The sequence below is a fragment of the Peromyscus californicus genome, unplaced genomic scaffold (assembly GCF_007827085.1).
Source record: "Peromyscus californicus insignis strain IS unplaced genomic scaffold, ASM782708v3 Scaffold_8__1_contigs__length_139910024, whole genome shotgun sequence".
Lineage (NCBI taxonomy): Eukaryota > Metazoa > Chordata > Mammalia > Rodentia > Cricetidae > Peromyscus > Peromyscus californicus.
The window spans coordinates 17676939-17703103 of NW_026294606.1; the positions used below are offsets into that span (position 1 = coordinate 17676939).

The following is a 26165-nucleotide window of genomic DNA, read 5'->3' on the forward strand; positions in this document are numbered from 1 at the left end:
GCCACCACCACCACTGGCTCATTTTGACATTTTTAAAAGGAGTTTTGTTTTTGCTTATTTGTGCACGTGTGTGTGTGTGTGTGTGTGTGTGTGTGTGTGTGTGTGTGTGTGTGTACTGGCATGCATATTCATGATTAATATGTAGAGTTCAGAGGACAACTTGTCTATGTCAGTTCTCTCCTTCTACCACATGGTTCCTGGAGTTCAAACTCAGGCTACCAAGCTTGACATTAAGCGCCTCCGTCCCCTGAGCCTTGTCTCTGGTCCTGTAATTTTTTTTTTTTCTAGACAGTGTCTCACTTTGAATCCCTGGCTGACCCCAAACAAATGAACAAACAAACAAGCATGCAAACAACAATAACCAAAAAACCCACCCAGAATTCATCTCAGTATTTAAACAATTAGTTTTTACTTAGTGTAAGTTTACTGTTCAAAAATGATATTTACTAAAGCCACAACATTATTCATAAGGACAGAACTTTTATAGCAAAACCTTGATACATGAACATCAGTGATCTGAATGCTATATGGATATAGAAGCTATTCAAAAGATGAACATGATATTCAGAGGCTCTCACAGGCACAATGTAGACACTCCCATTGGTTCCACAAGCGTTGTGCTACAGCGTGACAAGAAACTGCAGGGTTCCCAGTGCCGCACAGGGAAGAGCCACGGAGAGCGTCACTGCTCACTGGAAAAAGCGTGTACTATCCAGACTAGAACACCGAGCAGGGCAGAACAAACAGTGCAGGAAGCAATAGTCTGGCTCTCCGTGTTCCTCCTGGAGGCTGGTTAGCATGGCAAGCCTGGTGGATGGAAGAGAAACCCATTTCTAACAAGCGTGAGAGGCTGTATGGGGCGTTGGGTAGTGTGAGTGACGTCAAAACTGGAACGCAAAGGCTGAGCCATTCCTGGAGCAGAGCTATGAGGTATTACACAGCAAAATGAGGATCGCAGGCCCCTCCCGCCATGTGGCTTCAGGATATGCAGACAAATAAGTGTTTTCAAGGGACTCAGCAGGAAAATATTTAAGATGAAAAGTTAGAATTTCTTTTGTCTTTCACTAACTCTAGAGGGTATATTGTTTTTCCCAGGACCAAGAAACTGAGTTTGGTCCTTGGAATTTTTGTGCGTGTGTGTGTGTGTGTGTGTGTGTGTGTGTGTGTGTGTGTGTGTGTGTATGTGTGTTTATAAAAGCATGTATTGAAGTATGTATTCATGCTGACAGGATAGCCACGCCGATAAAGGTGAACATGTAAAAATTAAAAATAGAGTCATATTTTTCAGGGCACAAGACTATTTTATCATATTAAAATTGTCTAGAAGGTAAAAACATACAGAGATTCTCTAAGGCTTCATTTTTCTAGCAATTAAACCTAAGTGACGAAATGAGCAGGGATTTTCCTTGCCAGTTACGGTGTCCACGACATGATAGGAACAGAATTTTTTCTCCTTTAATTTTTTTGTGCTCATGTGGAACTAAAATCACACACAAATCATGATCAAATGTTAAATATTTCAAAATGCCCACAAAAGCGCGTCAGAAAGGACACTGTTTCCACAGCACAGAACTGCAGGAGGCTGACACAGAGGCAGGGGCTGTGGTGAAATCTAGTTCCTATTAGCTACTTGCTTCTGTTGGTTTGCTAGAGGAGACTCAGGGAAGGCTACCTCCTGGGTGTCAGGCCATAATTTCTGCAGGTTCGGTGACCAGCTTGGATCCATCCCACACTGTCTTGAACTGCTCAGGAACGGGAAATTCTCTCTGTAAGAAGTTGTAAAGGGCAGAGTTATTTTCATGAAAGGTTCCTTTTGCAAACAGGTAGAAGGCTGATGGATGTTGTTTGACGGGCGAACAAAACTGCATCAAATCCTAATCTGTATCTTAGAGAGGTCCCAGTCACATGCAGACCCGAGTATTCTGTGACTGCATGCTGGGGTCATTCTGACGGTATTTACAAAGAACCAGGCTTGCTTTTGGAGACAGGTCTCAAGAACCCAGGCTAGCTTTGAACTCACTATGTACTTGAGTGAGGCTGGCCTTCAACCTCTGAGCCTGAGTTTTGGGATTACAGGCATGTGCCAATAGGTTAATGGGCTGCTGGAGGTAGAACCCAGGGGCGTCATTCATGGTAGGCAAATACTACAACTGAGCTATACCCCGAGCCCCAAAGTAGGCATTCTTATGAGCACCAGACACCAAACTCAGGTGATCTCCAAAGACCTCATGAGCTCAGTGCTACTGAGATGCCATCTGCTGGGAGCAGAGGCTTGAGACGGTCAGCAGCTGGCCAGGGACAGCAGCACCAGTGAACAGAACAGTCAGTGTGTAAGCCCAGGCAGTCTCTCTTAGCCACTGCTCCCATCAAACCTGAACTGAGTCAGCCTGTGGTCTTATTAATTCTAATTCGGTGGGGCTGGGGAAGAGTGGGAAGATCTGGTCACCAAACTCTCAGGAGGCATCAGTGTGTGAATGAAGCCTAGACCTGTCTACTCTTTGAGACATTGTAAAAATGTTCTTCGGGCATGAGAACACACACACCTGCATGCGTACACACGCGCACACACACACACACATATTCATGCCCCTCAGCTCCGGCTTCTGGATCTTCACTGGACTTCCTGTACAGTCTTGAGAAGTGATCTATTTACTTATTTTGCTGCAATAAGGAAAGAATTCTAGAATGGAACTGCAATAGAAAAATCAAATTATTTTCGATACAGGGTCTTATGCTATGTAGCCTAGGCTGGCTTTGAACTCATCATGATTCTCCTACCTCAGCCTCTCAAGTACTAAGACTACATATGTATGTAGAATACATTTACAATAGAAACATCTCAAGTGATATAATGCATGTGTACCTGGCATCATTTCTGCTACTCTTGTTCAAGTGTTTGTTCTCAACAACTTGTGGACTGCTACAGACCTTGAGCTGGGGATGGAACCCAGGGTCTACTGCATGCTAGGTACATGCCCAGTCATGCAGGGGCCTCTTTGATAGTAAGGTGCTGCAGCATCAAAGAGACTGACCCCTCCATCACTCTTCTCTGGGAGGTTGCTTTGAAGCATGCCCACTGTCCATTCCATCATCCAAGGCAGGGTCTGCAGTGCTCCCTCCCACCTCCTGCTGGAAAACGTGTAAAGAAGTCCAACAACTTGAGGGAGCAATATCATTGGCCCAAAGAGGCAAGACTACATTTTAGTACAAAAGCTTAGGCTTGGATTATATTCATTCTCTAAGCCAATGGGTCTCAAGCTGGGCTCCACACTGGAATCCACCTGAACCTCTTTAACAATTACAGATGCCTGGTAGCATGCCCAGAGACCAGCTTAATGAGTTTGAAGTGCTCATCCAAACCCCACTGCTTGTCTTAGTTGATCCAGTTCCCATACAGCTGAAGTTCTGCTTATACACCTACAAAGAGCCGGGATGGCCCAGCATGCATACAGTTCTCCTACTCTGCTGCCCATCTGTGGTGGCTGAGAACCCAAGAGGGAATGCTTGTCTAGCTTAAGGTTAGAGTCTCTGTACTCAAAGTGGTGAAACAATGCTCATTGTCTGCAGAGTAGCGTGCTTGAGACTCAAATGAGGAATTCTAGGCTGCAGCATGAGGCATGCGTGGGCAGAGCTGAAGAAAGCATTGATGGGTGTGGATAATCTCTGCTTAAGGAAATCAACCTGTCTGCTGATTGCTCTGGAGATAGCTGCTAACTGACCCATCTGGCTGGTGTGGCCCCTCTCCTGAAAGCATGCTTGTTAAAGCTCCTGATTTGCTGCCTCCTCCTGCCCCACACAGTTAGAATTCTCCATGTGTTTATTCTCCTACTACTTCCATGCAATAATAACCAGCAGAGATGCTGTATTTCAGAATCCAAAAAGCAAAACCAGGATTTATTCAATCACTTTTTTTTTTTAAGCTGCTTCATTGGGGAGAAGATGTGAAGAAAGGAAATTCTGGCTGAATCACTTGGGCTAGTGTTTCTAAATGAGGAATTCAATGGGCTGATAGTATGAGAACTTACTTGGGAGCCTGCTAAGAAACATGATTCTCGGGCTGGGAAGATGGCTCAGTGGGCAAGGTGCTTGTATGTCTAAGCAGAGGACCTAAGTTTGAACCCCGAAACCCATACACAGAGCAGATGCTATGTTGCATGCCTGCAACCTAAGCCCTTCTGTGACTGGATGAGAGGAGGAGAGAGGCTAACCCCCAGAAGGTCAGGAGTGTGGCCGAGACAGTGGTGACCAACAAGAAACCCCATCTCCGATAAGGTGACATCTGAGGTTTTCCTCTGACCGTCATACATGTCACGGCATGAGTGACTCCCCCACAGCATACAGAAAGAACTCAGATTCCGAGCCCCATGGTGAGGCTCCCGAATCCAGCCCTAGGTTTTCCCAGGGTTCGGAGCCCACCTTTCTGCTGAGATCCCAGCAGATCCTTATGTTAAGAGGACCACAACATTTTTGACTTCAGTGCACAGAAACGCGTAGGTCCACTGACTATCCCTTCTCCTTTCTTCCTCTCAACCCCTAAAGCATCTCTCTACATTTGTTTACCTCCGTCAGAGGAAAGGGAAACATTTAGTCCTACATAAAAGGAACTCAGATGCAAAGAGCTGACTCATTCCAGGAACAATTAGCGAAATGTCTCCAGACACAAAGGCAGGGGCTAACAGGAGAGCGGTCACATGGAAGGTGCTCCCTCATTTCTTTGACCTGCTTGTGAGGTTGTCTACAGATGAAGCTCACCAGAAGGTAGCTGAGGAGCCACTGGCTAAGGATGCTAATGTGAACGTGCCACACTGATGTTTCTGGACAGGCTTTTGGAAAGCACTTACATAATCGTCACCCTGAGGGATCAGGACATTCATCTCAGATGACTTGGCACTCACGATCTCACAGTCTAGTGCATCTTCACTGAGGTACAGGTGGCACCCTTCCGTCTTATTAATGGAAATTGTTGGCACTCTTCCCATTACCTGAAACGGGGGGGGCGGGGGGGGGGGGGAGAGAAGGAACCAAGCCATCAAAATAAAAATCACCAAGCAGATACTCTCCTGAATTCCTTCAGATGTAGCTCGAGCTCAGCTAAGCTAAGATTCAGGACTCACTGGGGCAGTGTGCTCTCTGTCTCTCTCTCTGTCTCTCTCTCTGTGTGTGTGTGTGTGTGTGTGTGTGTGTGTGTGTGTGTGTGTGTGTGTGTGCCTGTGGGCAGGATAGGTGTCATTTGGGGACAAAATGAAAGGACTAAACAAGGGAGAATCCTAAACGCTCAGGGTCTCTTTCTTGAGATGAAATTAAGGAATTAATTTGGAGGCAGCCACTAAAATGTCCAGAAAAGCCTCACAACCCAGTTAGTGAATCTGAGATGGGTATCTGATTTCATGATAAGAGAAACAGGATTCGTTTGCTGAAAATGTAAGTTTTGACAGTTATCTGTGAGACTGGGGCTCAAACAAATATCCATACAGACCCTGCACAATGAGAGTAAGTTTGAATAGAAGCCAAGTAGATTGTTGCCAAACTTTAGAATAAGTAAGAAACGCTACCATTCTTCCCACGTAAGTCATTTGCTGGGTAAGAATCTCAGGGCTGAAGGTGAAGTTCATCTGAGAAAGGTGTCTACGCATTTCAAAATGTATTCCTTTCAAGCCCAACCGGAGGACATTCACGGAGATAATCGGGACCCTGTGCCAGAGCAGGCAGAGCTTTGTACTGTTTACAAATATCGAAGTCCGGTAAAAATGTGGATCAGTTTTAAATTTCTCCTCCCACACTCAGTTTCCAGGCCTGCCCCCCTCAAATGTCCACAGGGATATATGGGTTCCCCAAAGACCTTCTTACAACTCTAGAAGTTTCCTTCTTCTAATGGTAATTAAAGCAATAAAGACATCTCTCCTTTCAACCCAAAGAAAAGGCTAGTTTGCAAACCAAAGGAACAGTGCTGATGATGGTGCAGGAGCCCAGTGAATTCCTGGGGGGGCCGGTCGTCTAGCCGGGTCACCATGCTTCTCTCTCTCCTCCTCTAGCTCCATAGAAACTGGACACTGAGTTGGAATTGAACCCCAGACCGAGAGAAAGGTAGAGAGAGCTGGGTAGTTCTAGGTCAGCTAAGTACAGGCAGGGCTCTGCGTGAAATAAAATAGTGTGTGTGCATATATATACATGTGTGTGCATATATATACATGTGTGTGCATGTATTTATATATGTGTGTATATATACACATGTGTATACATGTGTGTTTTAAAAATGTGCCAGTAGTCATGTTTTGAGAATGTCTAGATTGCTTATGTTATAATAACGAAAAGCATTTACATGCCAGCCCCAAACACCGCGGATTCCAGCATCCAAGCAAAGGAAAGCGATGAACTGCCAGTGTGTCCTAGACGATTGGCTTATGGGTATTATTTCTCCCTAACAATTTAAAAAATCTCCACTGACTATTGTTGTCTGTCTTCCACAATTTGTATGTTTTCCTAGAACATTTTGTCAAAAATAAGATTACTAGGCCAAATTATATGAACTTTAGCTTTTCTCTTTTTTTTTTTTTAAAAAAAATAACATTATTGTAGTAAAATCCAAAAGTATACAACTCACCCATTTTAAGCGTACAATTGGCTGCTATTTCATAAACATACAGAGTTGTGCAATCAGGACTACAAGCCACTTTTAGAATGGTCGTTCCACCATTTTAAAAATATCGCAAATGGCCACTCACAGTCGGTCCCCATCTCAGTCCCAGGCAGGTAATCCCATTTCTGCTTCAGTTGTGCCCAGGCCCTTTGGAAACAATTTACTAGGCACTTTAACTACATAATGGAACTCTCTTGGTTTGAACATCCAAAAATGCACTAAGTGTTCAATCAAACGTCTTTCTCTTGTCTCTGAATTGCTCCTTCTATCTCCCTGCATGGGGACCCAATGGTTCATCTTTCCAGAGGCGACTGTTCACAGTGCAGGTTCACATCCTTAAAGAGTTACAAGGTTTTTCCGGCATGGAAACAAATAATAGATACATACACTTCCTGCAGCAACCTTATCAGTCTTACATTTTGGTTATTCTCTTTTTGGTGTTTCTGAAAATTTATTTCCTTCCTTCCTTCCTTCCTTCCTTCCTTCCTTCCTTCCTTCCTCCCTCCCTCCCTCCCTCCCTCCCTCCCTCCCTCCCTCCCTTCCTTCCTTCCCTTCCTCTATCTATCCCTCCCTCCCTCCCTTCCTCCTTCCCTCCGACATGTCTTATATAGCCTAGGTTGGCCTTGAACTCACTACGGGACCAAGGATGGCTTTGAATTGCTGACCCTTGTGCTTCTACCTCCCAAGTGCTGTGGGCACAGGTGTACACTGTTACTCTTGGCTTTAATGTGTTGGCTTGTTTGTTTTTGAGACAGGGTCTTACTATGCAGCCCTGGCTGGCCTGGAAGTTGCTATACAGGTCAAGCTGGCCTCTAACTGCAAGGAGTCTTCCCAAGTGCTGGGATCATAGGTGTGCAGCACACACTCAACTTCTGTTGTTTTGTTTTTCCCACAAGAATGAAGATCCCACAGTATCACTGAAGACCCTGGACCCCATCTTCCACCTCACTTTTCCTCATTTCCTCCTCATCCCTTCCCTTCCTGTGGGAACGACTCGCCTGGTTTGTTTTTTGTTTTTGTTTAGGATCTGTCTATTGGGTGGAATGCCCAGGAGGGTCCCTTGGCCTGTCATAAGTGTGGTTCATGTTGAATTGGTTTGCACAGTCTTGATGTTTTTTAATGAATGGATTTATCATATAGTACCTGCTATCCTGTAACTTACCCTTTTGCTCAGTGCCTTTTTTTATTTGCCTGTTTTTGAAATTCATCTTTTTTTTAATGCCTGTAGGTATAGTTTATTATTCACTTTAACTGTTGAATAGTATTCAACTAGGAAGATTTGTTTATTCATTTGCCAGTTGATGGACACTTAAATATTTTTTGTTTTTTTATTGCCATTACTACGACACTACAATACATGCTTTCCATGTTTCCTCAGTCTGTCACTAGAGCTTTACTGTATGGACATAAACACGGAATGACTCAGCCACAGGCTATGGGTTAGTACATGGCACCAATTGGCCTACAGAGAGTGTACCAGGTTCACTACGTCAGTTGGATGTATCAGGGACCCCAGTGTTCCACTTCTATGACAGCTTGTACATCAGACATTTTAGCAAACAATCCGTCTTGCACTTACAGCCTCTTTACACATTAGAGTCTGTGAATGTGGCACTCTGCAGAGCGAGGACATTCTGAATGTAAAAGAGATAAGTGTGGAAAAGAAATCTGTGACTGTGGTATTCATTTAAACTCCTTGTTAGGCAGGGTAGCGTATCTTCATATGTATGTGTCAACTACTTCACTCTTTTTTGGAGAGGGGGCATGTTTTGTTTTTGGTTTTTCAAGAAAGGGTCTTTCTGTGTAGTCCTGGCTGTCCTGGAACTCACTCTGTAGACCAGGCTGGCCTTGAACTCAGAGATCAGCTTGTCTCTGCTTCCCTGGTGCTGGGATTAAAGGCATGAGCCACCGCCACCACCACTGCTCGGCTCCACTTCACTTTTTATGTTGCTGAATTGTTAATGTTCCCTGCTTGTTTTTCTGTTAGATCACTAGTCTCACTTTTTGGTCTGTGATAGTGTCTTTACCTGTTCTGGATGCAAATCCATTTTCACTATCTACGTTACAAATATCTTTCCTCAATCCATAGCTGGTCTCTCAGGTTTGAATTATCATATCTTCTGTTGATATATATTAAGAAAATGTATGTGTGTGTGTGTGTGTGTGTGTGTGTGTGTGTGTGTGTGTGTGTGTCTTACTGGAGATTGCACCTTGGACCCATGCTATGTAAACACTTCACCACTGAACTCAATCCCCAGCCCAGAATTTAAATTTTAATATGGTTAGATTAACCAGCTGTTTTCTTTATGGTTTGTGGTTTTGAACCCTAAATTAATGTCTAACCATGAACTCATAAAGTTTTCTTTTCCTGTATGTTATCCTACATGTTTGAAACTATTTAACTTCTAAATTAGAACCTTACTTTTATGTATGTCATGAGGTGGAGATTCAGTGGTTGTTTTGTTTTTAATTTTTTTCTTTTTAAAAAATTGTATGTGTATGGGTGTTTTGCCTGTACTCGTCTCTGTGCACTATGTGTCTGCAGTACCTGCAGAGGCCAGAAGAGGGTGTCGGATCCAGAAACTGGAGTTATGGATGGCCGTGAGACATACCAACGCTGGGAACCACACCTGGGTCTTCTGGAAGAGCGGCCCATGAATTTAACTGCTGAGCCATCTCCTTACCCCTCAGTATTGTTTTCCCACATAAATAACCAACTGTTCTAAAATCCATTTCAGTGCATATACCTGCCTACTTCAGGGTCTGCTAGTTTTTTTTTTTTTTTTTTAATATCTCTAACCATGTGACACCTCAGAATGACTCATTTCACCTTGTTTATCTGTTTTCAAATTATTTTATCTAGTCTTTAAGAAAACATATTTCTTCCCTCCTTCCTTCCTTCCTTCCTTCTTTCCTTTCTTCCTTCCTTCCTTCCTTCCTTCCTTGCTTCCTTCCTTCCTTCCTTCCTTCCTTCCTTCCTTCCTTCCTTTCCTTGTTTTGAGACAGGGTTTCTCTGTGTAGCCCTGGCTATACTGGAACTTGCTCTATAGACCAGGCTGACTTCAAACTCATAGAGATCTACCTGCCTCTGCCTCTGCCTCTGAAGTGCTGGGATTAAAGGCGTGCGCCACCACCGCTTGGCTTTATTTTACTTTTGAATTATGTGCATCACACATGTGTGGGTTTGTGCATGTGAGTGCAGTACTTTCCAAGATCAGAAGAGCATGTTAGGTGCCCTGGAGCTGGAGTTACAGGCAGCTGTCAGCAGCTTAGTTTGGTGCCTAGGAGGAACCAAATTCAGGTCCTCTGCAAGAGCAGTATTTGCTCTGAACCACTGAGCCACCTCTGCAGACCTACTTTTTCTTGTTCACTTAGCTTGCAAATACATTTCAAGTCCCTTTTTCTTTTTAAATAAAAAATCTTGTTGAAGTATTTGAGCACCTCTGGATTTACAGATTAAAAGAGAGAGAGAGAGAGAGAGAGAGAGAGAGAGAGAGAGAGAGAGAGAGAGAGAGAGAGAGAGAAAGACAGAGAAAGACATATAGAGAGACATAAAGAGAGACAGAGAGAGAGAGAGAGAGAGAGAGAGACAGAGAGAGGCGTGCTACTGGTGTCTTTTTGCTCATTTAATTTGCAGCTATCCTGTATTCTTCATAAACATGCATTATTTGGTCCCCTTTAGTCTTGCTGCCATTTTGAATCTTAGTTTGCATTACATTTCCTAATGCTGATTTGTGGTGCCAAGAGATGATGTTGATTTTTCTCCCCGTTGATAGTATAACTAACTGTATATGACTTTAGTTTATCGAATCTTTTGGCTTTTATATAAAACAATCATTTTATTGCCCTATAAAGACGTTTTTATCTCTTCCTTTCAATTGTACTTCTCTCGGTTATTTTTCTTATCTTATTGCTGGAGTTAGGACCTTTTAATGCATGATTGATTTGAAGTAAGGATAGGAAGAAAACTCTTGCTTCTGATGTCAATGCAGTTCTTGTGAATGAAATATGGCCTTGGCTGGAGAAGTGCAAGAGCTATCCTTTGTTTGATTACAGCATGTAGCGTAACTTCCTTTCCCTGGGATTATCAGATATGTACATAGAGCTGGCATTCCTACCCAGGTTTCAGGATGGCCAATCAGAGCTGTTTCCATACAGTGGGCATAAACATCACCAACTTCTTAAGTGACAAGGTAAATATACAAATGTAATACATACAATTAAATGAGTTCTAATTAAAAGTGTGAATGGAGAGAAGCCCAGGAAAGAGAAAGATTTGTAAAACTGAAATCTAATCTTGTCAATCATCATGAGGAAACACCAGATTGTAAAGGGTAATTAACAATATGCAAATAGTATAATCAATGAGAAGAGTTGGACTTGGCCCAAAGTCAGAAGTCCTTTAGATTTCTGTATGTTGTAAAAGCCTATCCAATAAAATCAAAATTACTAAAGGAGTACAGATTTTCTCTTGTTTCGGAAAATCCAATTCCAATCCTACTTCCTGGTTTTTTTCTGATTATCTCACAGATTCTATACATTTTCCCCCTTCTTCCTCAGGGCCATTTTCCCTGCGGGAGAAATTCTCTTTAGCAGGGGACTATTATTATCCTAGGATAGTCTCTCAATATCCTTTATTCATATGGTAGCTGATTCATCCAATCATGCACTCAGCAACATTTCCTGGGTGCATACAGTATTCAGGTGCTACATATGTCTTCGGAACTGTAAGGACTGCATAGCTGTCCTTTGCTTTCTTTTTTAGTGCTCTGGATAGAACCCAAGGTCTTTTTTTGTTTTGTTTTGTTTTGTTTTTTCGAGACAGGGTTTCTCTGTGTAGCTTTGCGCCTTTCCTGGAACTCGCTTTGGAGACCAGGCTGGCCTCGAACTCACAGAGATCCGCCTGCCTCTGCCTTCCCAGTGCTGGGATTAAAGGCGTGCGCCACCACTGCCTGGCGAACCCAAGGTCTTATGTGTGCTTGCACTGTGGGCTGCTAAGTTAAGTCCCCAGCTCATTAGCCATCCGTGAGATGGAGAGAGTAAGACAAGTGTTTGCAGTACAAAATGGGAGGGAAAAAAAAGGTGATTGAGAATAAAGGCTGTTTCCCTAGAGAGGTGATGATGGAGCTGTGTTTAGGAAGAACAGGAATTGGATGTTTTCTGGGTGGACACTGGGAACGAGTCCCTTCCTTTGTGCCCTGCAGGAAGATGAGTGGTCCATGCAGAGCCATGACAGCGCAGAGCTTGGCTGTGGAGGCTGCTCACCTGGATCTGAATGTCCTTGGAGTTGATCACTTCCACAATGCCCACCACATTATCAAACACCAGGCCGAACTTCTTGCAGTTATCTGAAAGGGAAAAACAATGCTCCAGTGACTGCACATGGCCTGTTTCTGTCACACAGCTCATCATCACAGCAAACATACTGCTTTAGTTTTGCCTACCAACAGTGATGGAATTTACTTTTCCCTTTATCTGAAGAGTGGATTTTTCACACTTGAAAATGTAAGCCACTTGTTTCAGCTCAGTATCTGAGATGACAAGGTCATTCTTGTCCTCTTGGTATTCCTAAAAGGAAGGCAGACATGGATAATAAACATAAACAGAGAGACAGGCTGAATCCACTGAGTGCTGACATTACCAGAGGCTTCAACAGAATTCTTGCCTCTCAGTGCGCTTTTGTCCAGAACATTATCTTTATGGAGAAACCTCGAGGTCTTAGCTGTCAATTGTAATGATGGGAGTGGGTGAACCACGGCTTGAAAGTGGCTATCAGTTTCAGATGTTAGCAGTCCTGCTAGAGGGCGGGGCTGGAGCAGGGGTATGGTTGCTATGGAGACTTGGATGCTGACACTCCACTTGATGCTACAACAGACCCTGCTGTGTCCATCAGGAGATGGGACTGGTGATGTCCAAGCAGTGGTGTAAGCTACAATATCTATTCAGGCCCTTGCAACTTTTCCAGGGACTTTTTGTTCCTTAATCTTCAAGGAAGCTCTCTGGGTCAGTAGTGAACTCCAGCTATCAACCATCTTCAAAGCCTGCTCATACAATGAACCCTGAGACTGGTGAGTGGCAGCAGTGGTTTATGGTTATGAATGAAACAATCAACCCATCACCACAAGGCGCAGACTCCCAGGACCACATGTTGATGGCTTCTCCCATGTCTGATTAAAAGTTATGGAAATCAGTAGTCATTTTCATAAAAAGAAAGCATATTGGCAGTGGCTAGGGGCTAGAGGGTTAGGTCTTGCAAGATGAAGAGGGGTCTGTGGTGAATGCTGGGGCTGGAAACACAACAGTGTAAACACACCCAGCACCCTAGGAATGTGCACTTAGAGATGGTTAACGGTAAATGTTATATGCATTTTTTTTTATCACAGTTAAAAAATAGTTCCAGAAAGTAGAAAGAAAGAATGCCTGGGAGCTACTGAGAAAACAATATACAAGCCTGCAGAAGCTGCTGGTTTCTCATTCTAGCCGGGGCTTTTTCATCTTGGCATCTCACCTAGAAATCGCCATGTCTCTGGGAAGTGGTTCTAGCTGCTTCGGTGTTTAGGAATCGGTTTTAGCTGAGTGAGTCAGAGTCAAGGCGGAAGGACTTCACTTACCACTCTCCATTTCTTCCCTTCCAGCTCTAACACTGGAGCATGTTTCTGAGGAGGATTGGATTTTGGAGATGTAGGGCTTGGAGTGTGGGTTTTGGTTGGAGATCGAGCTTGTCCTTGAGCCCTCAGGCTGGGGTTCTTATATGTCTTCTGGTCGTCCGTGACATGCCGGAGCCCTGGGAACATGGGACAGTTAGTTTCAATTGTCAACTTCCCCTAACCTGGAATTGCCTGGGAAGAGACTCTCAACAAGAGACTGTCTAGATCACCTTGGCCTGAGGACACGTCTGAGGGGGTTTGTCTTGATTGCCTTAATTGATGTGGAAAAGGCCTATAAATGGGTGGCGCCCAAACCATCCCCTGGTTTTGGACCTTGTTCTCTCTAAGAGCAGAGAAAACTAGCTGAATACTCAGCATGCATGTATTCTCTCTGCTCTTGACTGTGATCTGCTAATTACTCTAAGTTCCTGCCTTGACTTCCCCACAATGAGGGACTGTAAGCTGGACTTTTAAGCCAAATAAATCCCCCCTCCCTTAAAGTCACTGTCATCAGGGTATTTTATAACAGTAATAGAAAAGAAACTAAAACAGAGGGTGGCACAATGTAGGTGCATTTTTTCCCATCTCATGAAAAGGGAAATGCCCACCATGTAAAGTACAAGAACTTTTGGTATTACTGTTTTCATAACACTCCATTGCTCAAGGTCAATATGCAGAGGCTGCATTCTGTGTAAGCTTAGATTGAAAGAAACATTGTGTGTATTTTAAAAAAAAAATTGAGCATTGTTGTTTGGATGTAAATGTCCCTCAAGGCCCATGGAAAATTTGATCTCCAGATCATGATGCTTTTTGGGGGTTGGGGTGGGGTGGAGCAGTGGAACCTTTAGGTTTGATTGAAAGTTGATGAGGTGAATCCTGGCTGGAAGAAGTGGGTCACTAGGTGCAGACTTTACAGCTTTATAGCCTGGCTTCACTTCCTGTCTACTCTCTACTTCCTGTTTTACCAAGATGTGAGGAGGTGAAAGGTCAGCTCAGCTGGATTTGGAATCACCTAGGAGACACGACTCTAGACATGTCTGGGAGGGAATTTCCAGAGGCTGAACTGAGAAGAGAAGATTCACCCTGAATATGGGTGGCCCCGTGCAGTGGGCTGGAGTCTCAGACTCAACTAAAAGGACAATGTGAGCTGAGTTCCAGTGTTCATGCCCTCTGCTTGCTGACCACTGTGATAGGAGCAAGCAGTCCTGAGTTCCTGCTGCCACACCTTCCTCTAGTGACGGACTGTACCCTCTCAAACTGTGAGCCAAAACCGATCCTTCCGTGAGCTGCTTCTGTGAGGAATTTGTCACAGTAATTGGGAAAGAAATTAATACAGTGAGGCACCCTGACCCCCAGCAAAAAGAACAAAAGAATCCCTACAAATCCTCAGGCCATCTTACCCACAAAGACTCCTTGGCTTACTCACAGCCAAATCATTTGCTAGGTGTGGTTTAAAAGGCGATGATACCCCAGTAAGTATTTCTCAGAATACAGAATGAGCTTTAGAGTTAGAAGTCCGTTCCTTTACTTTACAAGTGAATTTCAGAGGGACGAGCAGAGTAGCTCTGAGCCAGGGATAAATTTGGAAAGTTTGAGTTCTTAGCTCTCAGCCCCATGTAGAGGGACATCTACACCCTCAATCAATCCTATTAGTTGTGCAAAACAAACAAACAAAACCCAAAAACCCTGCAACACACCTTTTAGTAACATGACTACACTGTTTAGCATGCGTGTACTAAAAGATCCTGATAAACTGTAAACATTTGCATTAAAAAAATCAACTATTTGCCATATTGCAAGACGGGGTACTAGTCACCATTTTTATGTCATTTGATCTTGATGACTTAGTTTTGGAGGATGGTGGGGAAGCACTGGTACTGAGGGGGTACCACTCATTGGTCAACTGAGAACGCAGAGTCTCTGAGTTCTTCTTGCTGCTCCACGTGGCAGCCCGTGGAGCCTATGTTCCTGGAGCTCCCACCTCCCCAGGGCAGCTCTTTCTCCCTGTGTCTAATGGGGGTGGAATGATGCGCATTTCACTGGGGCCCTGGAGAATCCATCTGCTTAGAGCCAGCGGGAGAGGGGAGCAGCTTCCAGGGAGGATTCGTTTTCTCACCTTTTGTGATGGCTTCTCCCTGGTTAAGCTGGGCAAACAAAGCTGAGCGAGAAGGAGAAGACTCCTCATTTTTACCCTCATTCTCAAAAAGCGGAGGTGGCCCAGGAGGGGGTGGCGGTGGAGGTGGTGGTGGGAGACCAGGCCCAGAGGAGAGGACGCAAAACGCGGATGCTGTGGATGCCACAGGACCCTATGGGAGACAGAGGATGGGAGCTGAGACTGAAGCTCTGGGCGGGATTCTGTCAGGGAGTCGAGACTCTCCAGCGGGGTCCCAGAGCCTGGTGAGCCCGTTTGAAGGGCCCTGAATCAGCGGGGGAATCCATGTTGGGAGCATACAGTCTGTTGGGTGGGACCTGCATATTTAGGAATCCCACAGACAAGTCATCAGCAAACAGCCACAGTCCCAAATTCATGCCCAAGGCCCTGGATAAGAATGAAACCAGCCTTGACTATTAGAATTGTGAGAAAAAGTAGTTCGCAGGATAAGAAAATTAACTTCTTTTGTGGACAGGAAACCACAACCACTAGAGAGAGAAATAGAGAGAGTGGGGGAGAGAAAGAGAGCGTTATCAGACAATTAGAGCACTTCTGGGTAGGTAAAGGGAGACTGAAATTCTCTGGAACTCACTTCACAAATGTGCATGCCTCAAACAATGACAAAGGCCATCTGTGGCCTGGGTGATTGTCAGCTCCAGAGGCAGAAGGCACCTGGACCCTCTGATTGCTCTGCAAATGTCAAGGTTGATAGGCCAATAGCAATCCGACCCTTAGCCACGGCTGGCATGCATCCTCATTTTTTTTTTTTCTGCTGTGTGGTGTGCAATCTGCAACTCAAAGGTCTGACAAATCCAAATGGTAGGACCAGGAGGCACAAAAGAGGGGGCTTCCTGTCTCTGACGCAGCTCGTCTTCATCGATGGGATAGAGAAACACTCTGGAAACACATCTCTGACCGTGTCTTTGAGAAGGGAACACCAACCCGAGGGGGTGGCAGTATCGCTCCATGGGTTGGGGTCTGGACTGAATAAGAAGGAGATGAGCACCAGCATTCATCTTTCCGCCTCCAACTACAATACAACGTGACCAGCTGTGTCCCACTCCTGTCTTCCCCACTGTCACGGCTGTGTCCTCAGACTGTGAGCCATATTAGCGCCCCCCCCCCCCCCCTTAAGTTGCTTCTTGTCAGGTGCTGGGTCACAGCAAAGAGAAGAGTTGCTAATGTAGACCCCATTGATGATAGTCCCAGAGGACTTTGCTGGTTGGTTGTTTGGTGTTTTTGAGACAAGGTTTCTCGGTGTAGCCCTGGCTGTCCTGGAGCTCACATTGTAGACCAGGCTGGCCTTGAACTCACAGAGATCCACCTGCCTCTGCCTTCTGAATGCTGGGATTAGAGGTGTGCCCCACCATGCCTGGCCTCAGGGGACTTAAAACCAGTTTGACAATAAACAACAAACTGAAGATGTGTGTATCATTATACTTCTATTTTTAATGTCTTAGTTACTATTTTAATGTCTGTTGCTGTGAAGGGACACTATGACTAAGGCAACACTTAGGAAAGAAAGCATTCAATTAGGGGTTTGCTTATAGTTTCAGAGGGTTGGTCCATTTCCATCATGGTGGGGAGCACGGTGCAGGCAGGCAGGCAGGGATGATGCTGGAGCCATAGCTGAGAACTTACATCCTGATCCACAGGCAGCAGGCAGAGAGAGTGAGACTAGGCCTGCTGCCATGGGCTTTTGAAACCTCAGAGCCCAGCCCCAGTGACACACCGTTCAAAAAGGCCACACCTACCAACCCTTCCTAAACAGTTTACTCACTGGGAACCAGACATCCAGACATATGAGCCTATGGGGGCCATTCTCATTCAAACCACCACATTTAATACATATTTTTATTTATGTGAATATATGTGTGCCTGTTTGGGTATATGTAATAGGTCTGCTGATATAAGTTTCCTTGAATCTGGAGTTATAGTCAGTTGTGAACTGCTTGACATGGGTTCGAGGAATCGAACTCAGATCTGGAAGAGCAGCAAGTGCTCTTAAGCACTGAGCTATTTATTTTTTCACATTATATTTGTAAATACTGATATATAACTACACACCTATGAAAAGGAATTAGAAGCCAATTAAATTTCAAAGAGGCAGAGCCAGGGGTATTGGGACATGTCAGGAATTTCATTACTCAGGGTCTGAGGCAGGAGAATGATTAGTTTCAGGCAACCCTGGGCTTATTATATGGAGATCAGTTTAGACCACATAGTGAGACCCTGTTTTGAAATAAGATGTAATGGCCAACTAAGAAATTGGGAGAGACAGAACAGTGTGTGCGTTTTCAATATCAAATACAAAAATTAAAACATTATATAAGTGCTAAATGCTAATGAGAACAGCATAATCTTATTTTCATAAACAAGTTGGTATTATGAGATGTCAAAGTCAGGAAGTTTTAATCTTCAGTTGTCTTTTAAAACAGCTATTTTTGAGTACTTACATAATCTCTGTTCAGCACAGAGCTGCTGTGAATAGAAAAGATTCTTCTCTCATTCAGAACATGTGTCTTTGAGCCCCAGTAGGCTGTAGTCTCCTCTCCGGAGCCGTGATTTGCAGGACTTTTGTTTTTGTTATTTTCCTAAGGAGGAGCACCCTGACTCTGCCAGGATTCTGGGGTCAAGCAGAAAATGATTTCACAGTTCTTGAGACCAGCCAATTTTTCTCCCCAGGATCCTAAATGATTTCTCTCATGCAACCGAGGTGAAATGTGAGGAATCGCTCAGACTCACAAAGGACACACAGTACAAGCTTTGCACATCAAGATATTTTCCAGGCCTTGGTGATAGTCACTGAAAGCCACGAAGTACTACTCTTTCTCATAACTGTGTCATTATTCATACAGTCAGTGGAGGACCAGTCCCCTCCCCCAACTTCTGAAAACTTGTGCTTTGCAGGACTCCTGCTTTGTGAGAAAGGGAGCCGGTCCTGGCTTCTACATCTTAGAAACACTGGTCTCTTCATTCCATAATCCAAGAGCTGGGGGATGACACACAGCAACAAAACCACATCCCATCTTCTGGGGGCGTTGACACATTCGGATGGCTTGCCCGGTGACAGCAGATAGAAGGTTTACTGAGATAAATGTGGAAAATAAAATCTCCCAACTCAAGGACGCCTGGGGCCTGTGAAATGCTGCCGTGGACGTGCTCTTCAGAGGTACAGCCTCATTTCCACATCTTTCACTGAGTATCAGGCTCTGGTTTCCAAGGTTACTTTGTGATTAGCATGCAGGGGCTTTACTGAACCGTGGACTTGAAACCAAACTGATTAGGCCTTCCCTGAAATGAATCTCTTCGGGCTGCCCCCAGAACTTGGGAGGGGAGGAACTTATCTTTGCTGGCCTCCTCTCTCTGTACCATTACAGACCACAGCCTCAGCACTTTCCACATCCTCCCGTGACCTGGCATCTAGTGGGCAGTGGCCAGCAAGACTGATCCCGCCTGACACCCAGTGAAGGAGAGAGGAAGCAGGCACTGGGGGTTGAGGAAGGACTGTCAGGTGCCAAATGTTTTTGTTGACTTAGTACTTACTGACTACCCAGTCAGGACTCAACTACGCCCGGGCTCATACGCCAGTTCTGCCAGCTCTGTGCCAGGGCTCTCAGATTTACTGGGACAGCTGAAGTACCTACGGATCTGCTGAAACCTCCCAAGCTCAGGCTGTGTGGCAGAAACACTAACTGAGGAATGGGAGCAGGGTAGGATGCACACTCCTCTGTGTGTGTGTGTGTGTGTGTGTGTGTGTGTGTGTGTGTGTGTGTGTGTGTCCACTGCTCTAGGTGATTGCAGTCTGGGGATGAGTGTGGGAACAACCACCCTGTCCTATGGGCTGAGATGAACCGTAAATAGGACAGTGTCACCTGGGCCGTACTGAAATCCCTCTGACAGAGAAGAAAGCAGGAACTCACAAATGCTGTTTGCATTCAGCAATGAACCAGTGGCCAATGTCAGAGGCATAGTTCTAGCACATGTCTGTTGATTTTAAAGCCTTCTTTACAGAAATCCTTTATCTATATTCAGATTTTTCTCTCCCAGAGACAGGGTCTCATGTAGCCCATGTTGGCCTGGAACTCACAAGGTAGCCAAGGATAACCTCGAACTCTTGATCTTTCTGCCTCTACCTTCTGTGATCTGGGATTATAGGTGTTCACCACCACATCCAGCTACATTAACAAAAAACTTACACTTATTTATTTAGGTGTGTGCTCATGTGGAGGTCAGAAGACAACTTACAGGAGGGGTCAGTGCTTTGCACTCCCATGGGTCCTGGGAGTGGAACTCGGGTGGCCAGGCTTGGCGGCCACCTGAGTCATCTTACTGCTCTAGGTTTTGTTTGTTTTAAAGTCACTGGTCCATGTGAAGTTGGGAGGGGACGGGGAGGTAAAGGGTGAGTCTGGGAGGACTCAGGGAGAGAAGTCGGGGGTGGGAGTAAATATGATCAAAATACATTGAAAGCATGTATGAAATCCTCAAAGAATTAATACAAATATTATAAAGACTAGAGGCATGGATTACCTTGTGAAATAACATTTTCCTCCCCCGCATCTCCTCTTAGAACACATGTGACCAAGTGTTGGGAGTACAACAACCTTGACTTAGTTCTTTCTTTTGAGACAGGGTCATGCTATGTAGCCCAGGCTGGCCTCATGCTCTTACTCCTACCTCAGTCCTCCTAGTGTAAGGAGGTGTGTGTCACTTGCCTCATGGGCCTCTCACACCTGCACCTGGCTGTCATCTTATGAATGGCCTGGGATGGTCTTCATTTGACAGGGGAGATTAGAAGTCTTGGTTTGGGCACCGGCCCTGCAGTATCAAGTTGACTTTCACACTGGTCTTGCCATGCTTTAGGATTCCGCTCTAAAACCTGGCCTCCCGCCCATTACGTCTGTGCTCACTGATGACAGGAACGACATGCTTGCACCCTGTCCCCGGATCCTGATGGAATGCTCAAGTTGTGGGATGAGCTCTTGGTATCCTACGGACTATGGATCGAAAGTCAATGATCCTCAGCACACTACCTTTGAAAAGTAGCTGTAATAGGAAAGGTAACTGACACACCAGGGTGTCCAGACTGGACGGGAGCAAGACCACCAGGGCCTTGGGTGCCCACTGACAGCAATGGGAACGGAGGCTGTAGGCACTGGTGGTGGTGGTGGGGGGGGGAGTGGGGGAGTTCAGAGGACAAGGCACTGGGAGCCCACAACTGACTCAGTTTCCCAGTTTGAATCTCAAGTCTACTCTGAGTCAATAGAGTTCAAGCTTGCTCGCTCCAGGGCTATGAGAAAGTCCTGATTAGCCCACAGGAAGGAACACACTGTCTAGCCAGATGCAGGCTGCTGACACCAGCCGGAGGGAGGTACGTCGAGATAGAAAATGAAACTGCCTGCTCCTTGATGCAAGGTAGGATAGATAGTGGCTGAATGCCTGTGCTGTGCATTGTTCTACCTCTGTCCTTCAAGACTATATATAAACTGGCTCTGAAATAAACTCGGGACTGTCCGGCACTGACCAGCAGACCTCTCGACTCTCTTCTGTCTTCTTCATTGTCTCTACAATCCGCACGCCTCTACCCAGCTACCCAGCTGCCTGTCGGCAGGCTCTGCATAGAGACATAGATAGAGAGCTTGCCAAGGGGCAGGTCTGTCCGGAGGTGTCTCCAAAGACGTAGGCCCTGCTTTGGGAATCTGAGGGGGATGGCATTGCAGAGAGGTCCCTTCCCTGCTGGGTGCTACCGAGGTCTTGGGAAACTGCTACATTAGCATGTAGAGGTCACTCATTCCTTGAGTGGAGGGTTTGGGAGCAGATCTGTGCAAAGCAGCCACAGGATGTTTAGAGGTGTGGTTTACTTGCCAATTACCAGAATATTCTGGGCATTTCTCAAAGGTTCTTCTTCCTTCCTCCCTTGATACCTCTCTTCCTTCTCCCCCCCCACCCTTGCCCCCTCCCTGCCCCTCTCCCGTGTTTGTGTGTGTACAGGTGCAGGCTTTGTTTTTCAGGAACCATCTGCCTTGATCAGGTCAAAGAACAACTTTCAGGGGTCAGTTCTGATCTTCCACCAAGTGAATCATAGCGCTCAGACTCAGGTCGTCTGGGTTGGTGGTAGGTGTCTTTACTCACTGAACCATATTGCCAGTCTACTCATTCCATAGCTTTTACCCTAAAATATGGGCCTTGAGGAGGGAAGCTTGAATCTTCGTGCATGCAAGGCAAGTGCTTTATTGACTGAGCTACTCCCCCAGCTCAAAGAAAGCTTTCATCAATACATTCTTTTAAGATATGTTTGACTTGAACAATTACCTTCATTTGATAGCTACAGTGCAGAGTCAGACATCTCAGTGCCCAGAACCCAAAGAGGTGAAGTCACGTGACTGGATGAGAAATTGATGCTGCTCTGAGAAATACCCACCAATGAAAACCGACCACAGGGCACATTGGTGCACAGCCATAGTGTACATAATGTAGGCTAGATTGTAGGCAGTCAAAAACTTACAGATGCCCCATGTGCAGGGTGGGACGATTCTTGGTTTTCTGCCTACAGTTCATGGCTTTAAAAATGGAAGAGGCAGCTGTTCCCAGGACAGTGACATCAATTTAGAAAGATTTGTAGAACATTAACTTTCTTTAAAAAGGTCTTTGTGCCAGAAAAAAACCCCACACACCAAAAACTCCGTAATCAAACATCTAGCTGAGAAAACGATGCTGAGAACTGAAGGTGGGGACCTCAGTGTAGGAGCTCAGAGGAAGACAGGCTTTACCTTACCAAAGTGGCAGTGACCCCTCCCCCCAAATGACTTAAGCCTTCTGAGACCCAGGAGAGGAGCCTCCAGAGTGTCTCAGGGTCTTCAGGCTGGGCATAATTAAAAAAGAGCGTTTATAAAAGTCATGTAACAACGGCTTACCACTTAGAAGGAAAAAGAAGCGGTACTTATGATTTCCAATGGCTGTGTTCCCAGTGCAAAAGTTCACTTAGGTTGCAAGAACACGGCACAAAAATCCCAAATGAGGCTTTTAAGGCCTATTAAGATTAATTCCGAGAGCAGATGTTTGATTATGGACTTTTTTTTTTTTCTGGCACAAAGACTTTTTTTTAAAGAAAGTTAATGTTCTACAAATCTTTCTAAATTGATGTCACTGTCCTGGGAACAGCTGCCTCTTCCATTTTAAAGCCATGAACTGTAGGCAGAAAACCAAGAATCGTCTCACCCTGCACATGGGGCATCTGTAAGTTTTTGGCTGCCTACAATCTAGCCTACATTATGTACACTATGGCTGTGCACCAGTGTGCCCTGTGGTCGGTTTTCATTGATGGCTGCTTCTAAGAGCAGCTACTACTCATTTCATTTCTTTAGGGATCAGACTTCAGTATTTGGAGTTTCTGAGACAGGGTCTTACCTTGAATTAACTACATAGACCAAGCTGGCCTCAAACTCCCAGTGATGCCCCTGCCTCGGCCTCCCAAATGCTGAGATTACAGGCATAAGGCAGCATGCCGGACTCTTGGAATTTAGATTTTACTAGAAAGGGAAATTACTTCCAATTTTAAGTAGAGTTCACTATTGCTCTACGGTGGCCATTCTTTATAATTAACATGCATGTTTATTCCTCCCAACACTACTTCTTAATTAACCAGTCCATTCAGATATAGTCTAAACTTACATCTAAATAAGCTATAAAAATGATTCCCGTTATCCAGCTTTTTGAGTTTGTAGAAAGAAGGGCCAACAGGGCTCGTTTGGGTGGGGCCAGGGAGCCAGACCTAGGCTGCTCTAGCTGAGAGCTGGACCACGCCATTGGGTGCTTTGTGAATCCCTTAATCCCGAAAAGGAGAGGTAAAGGGAATTTAAGCAAAGAAGAAATGTATACAGACAGCATTAACCTTCAACTATGAGAAGAGGTCAGGCAACCAATATCGTGGTTGGTATTTTTACCATCATTTAAAAAGCAGTGACCAAGAACATAAAATTATCACGTGATCCTTTCTTGGAACAGGTGGATTATGTTGCTTACAACAGGGCATTTGCTGAGACTTCTCTTTTTATGAAATAGCTTAGTGACATTAATATTTTGAGCCACCTGTCCTTAAAGTATTTGTGGAGATGGTAGATAAAGACCACAGGAATGGAACAGCTGACGTGTTTATGGGTCTTGTTTCTCCCCTCCCTCCTTCATGGACACACACAGTTGGTTCCCTTGTTTCTGGGTAGAATCTCTCTGGCTGTCCTTTGTTGAACCGTCTTGGCCCGTTAATCATGTAGCCTACCATTAACAGTCTCCAGGTAGCAGTGACAGCTCACGTGTGCCTGGTCATCCCCCCAGATGTTTATAAGTCCCCAGGCCATTTCAATCACATTTATGCTACCATAGGAACCCATGATGTTTTACAGCTAACATTTTATATAAAATGGTGTTGATTAACTTTTCTAAAGACAAAGAATTCCAAACAACCTGATATAATGTAACACATGAAGCATAAGAGCAATAAACCTCTCATTTCCATAATAGGAGCCAGTGGCTGAAGAAAGAATAAAAGTCTTAGTCTCTCCTCTGTCTCTGTCTCTGTCTCTCTGTTTTTCCCTCTCTCCCTCCCTCCATCCCTCCCTCTCCCCACCATCTCTCCCATGTAGATCCGGCTCACTATGTAGCTAAGGATGACCTTGGACTTCGGGTCCCCCTGTTTCTACCTCCCTAGAGCTGGGATTACAGGCACGTGACCATGCCTAGGTTACACAGGGCTGGCGACTGAACCCAGCACTTCAAGCATGCTGGGTAAGTACTCTACCAATCCAGTCCTTAAATAGTCTTCCGACCACAAATTCATGATTTAGGGTTTTTTTTTTAATGTTTTATTTTATTTTTTTTTTTGAGACAGAGACTCCTGTAGTCCAGAATGGCCTGAAATTCACTGTATACCTTAAATGTCAGATTCCCCCTGCCTCTGTCTCTCAGGTGCTGGGTTTTCAGGTGTGCATCACGATGCCTGGTAACACTTATTACACACACACACACACACACACACACACACACACACACTGAGACAGGATCTGGCAGTGTGACTGGCTGGCTATGAAACTGGCTGTTAAGAACTAGTTCCCAGTGGCCCTTCTGCCTGTCTCTCAAGGGCAGGGATGATGGGTGTGGGCCCCTGTGCTTGGCTTTATGGGTTCACTTCTGCACTTTGATCGACCGTAGTGAAATCAACACATTTCCAGACTACAGAACTTCTTCAACAACCTGCAGATTTTACATTCCCATTCATACCACAGTTCCATTACAATTAGAACCAAGACAGATGATCGTGGGGCTAGGGAAATGGCTCTGCGGGTACGTGTGCTTGCTCTGCAGGTACAAGCACCCAAGTATGAATTTCCAGCACCTACAGAAAAGATGGTGAGCTGAGATGGTGAGCCTGGTCCAGGGCAAGAAAGACCCCCATCTCAAGGTGATAAGGAACAGAGTGGTAGAGGAGGGCACCGGAAGTCCTGTTTCAGCCTCCATATATTTGCAAATAGGTGCACATCTTCACATACTCAGATGCATGCATCACACACCACACCATAGCACATCCCCCACACACAGACAAGAAGCCAACAGTAAGGCTGCAGAGAGATCTCGAGATAGTGTAAAGGATGACCATCCTCGCAACAGAAGTGCAAGCCGACGTGATTTACGACTTCAGGCTGAATTCTCTTTTATCACTTATTTGGATTTTGAGACTTCTGCCAAAGAAAATAAAGGCCCTGGGAACCATTCCAAGAGAACAGAATTGTTAATGACACGACAGAGAAGTGCCATGCAGTATTTTAAGGATATGTTTATTAATAACTTTTGGAAAGTCAATTTAAAGACTATTTTCTATTTTATTAATGGGTATTGAACACTGTGGAAATTGCTTATTTTCCACTAAGTCCTAATCCTTATATGCAATTGCTATCAAAAGGTGGGTGCAAACTTTGAGACAAAATGGGCCCACTTGAATTAGTTCTTTCCTGAGTCAAGGCTCCAAACAGCTTTTTCGAAAGATGTGAAAAGGAAGGTCACTAAGAACCCCAATCTCAGGGTGAGGATGTGGCTTGGTTTGAAGCATGCTTGCTTAGCAAGATGAGGCCTGGTTTTGATCCTCAGCACTGGACAAACTCAAATCTCAAAGCCCCAATCCTCAAAGTTTCACCCGAATTTCCCCCGGTTTTGTCCTTTGCTATCCCAGAAGGTTATCCTCCTGTGGATTTGTAGATTGCCCCTCTGGTGACATGGACAAATCAAAGCATTGGCAACTGATGAAAAGCAAAATAGAACAAATGAAACCAAGTCACTTCAGAGATGGAGTAGCAGCTTTCTATTCCAAAACACCCTGAGAGAGACATACTCAGTCAGTACCGGTAAAATTAGATTTGTGCTCGATGTATGTTTAGACGAGCCCTTCCAAAAACGTAGGAGGTAACTTCTGTTCGACATGCCCCAAGTAGAATCTTTTGGTAAGAGTGGACCAGGCCACGCCAGCAGAGATGAGACACAGTTCACATGGGTGCAGTCTAATTCACTCGTGCGATCTAGGCATTTGAGAGAATTCGGCTTGGTAAGTGGCCTTTGTTAAAGAGTCTGAACTTCCTTTGCAACCGATACCCAGACCAAATCTGGAATCTCCAAGTTGTCTTTCTCTTTTTGACTACCAGCATCAGCAACATAAAAATACAAGTTCTCATAAAAAAAGGAAAAA

The 26165-nt window shown here is 44.9% G+C and overlaps 1 protein-coding gene across 2 annotated transcripts in view; it reads right to left on the reverse strand.

Annotated features, from left to right (window-relative positions):
• Nucleotides 1-386: 386 nt before the first annotated feature.
• Nucleotides 387-26165, reverse strand: part of Cap2 (cyclase associated actin cytoskeleton regulatory protein 2) — a 145917-nt gene continuing 120138 nt past the window's right edge. The window contains exons 9-15 of one of the 2 annotated variants that reach the window (XM_052729652.1): nucleotides 15401-15590; nucleotides 13249-13421; nucleotides 12082-12205; nucleotides 11903-11985; nucleotides 4842-4982; nucleotides 1673-1766; nucleotides 387-807 (exon numbers count right to left, since the gene is read on the reverse strand). In XM_052729652.1, the coding sequence (XP_052585612.1) occupies nucleotides 1683-1766; nucleotides 4842-4982; nucleotides 11903-11985; nucleotides 12082-12205; nucleotides 13249-13421; nucleotides 15401-15590 (795 nt within the window). In that variant the 3' untranslated portion in view covers nucleotides 387-807; nucleotides 1673-1682. Of the gene's footprint in view, nucleotides 1767-4841; nucleotides 4983-11902; nucleotides 11986-12081; nucleotides 12206-13248; nucleotides 13422-15400; nucleotides 15591-26165 lie in introns of both variants that reach the window. The other variant, XM_052729653.1, reaches the window with a different exon arrangement.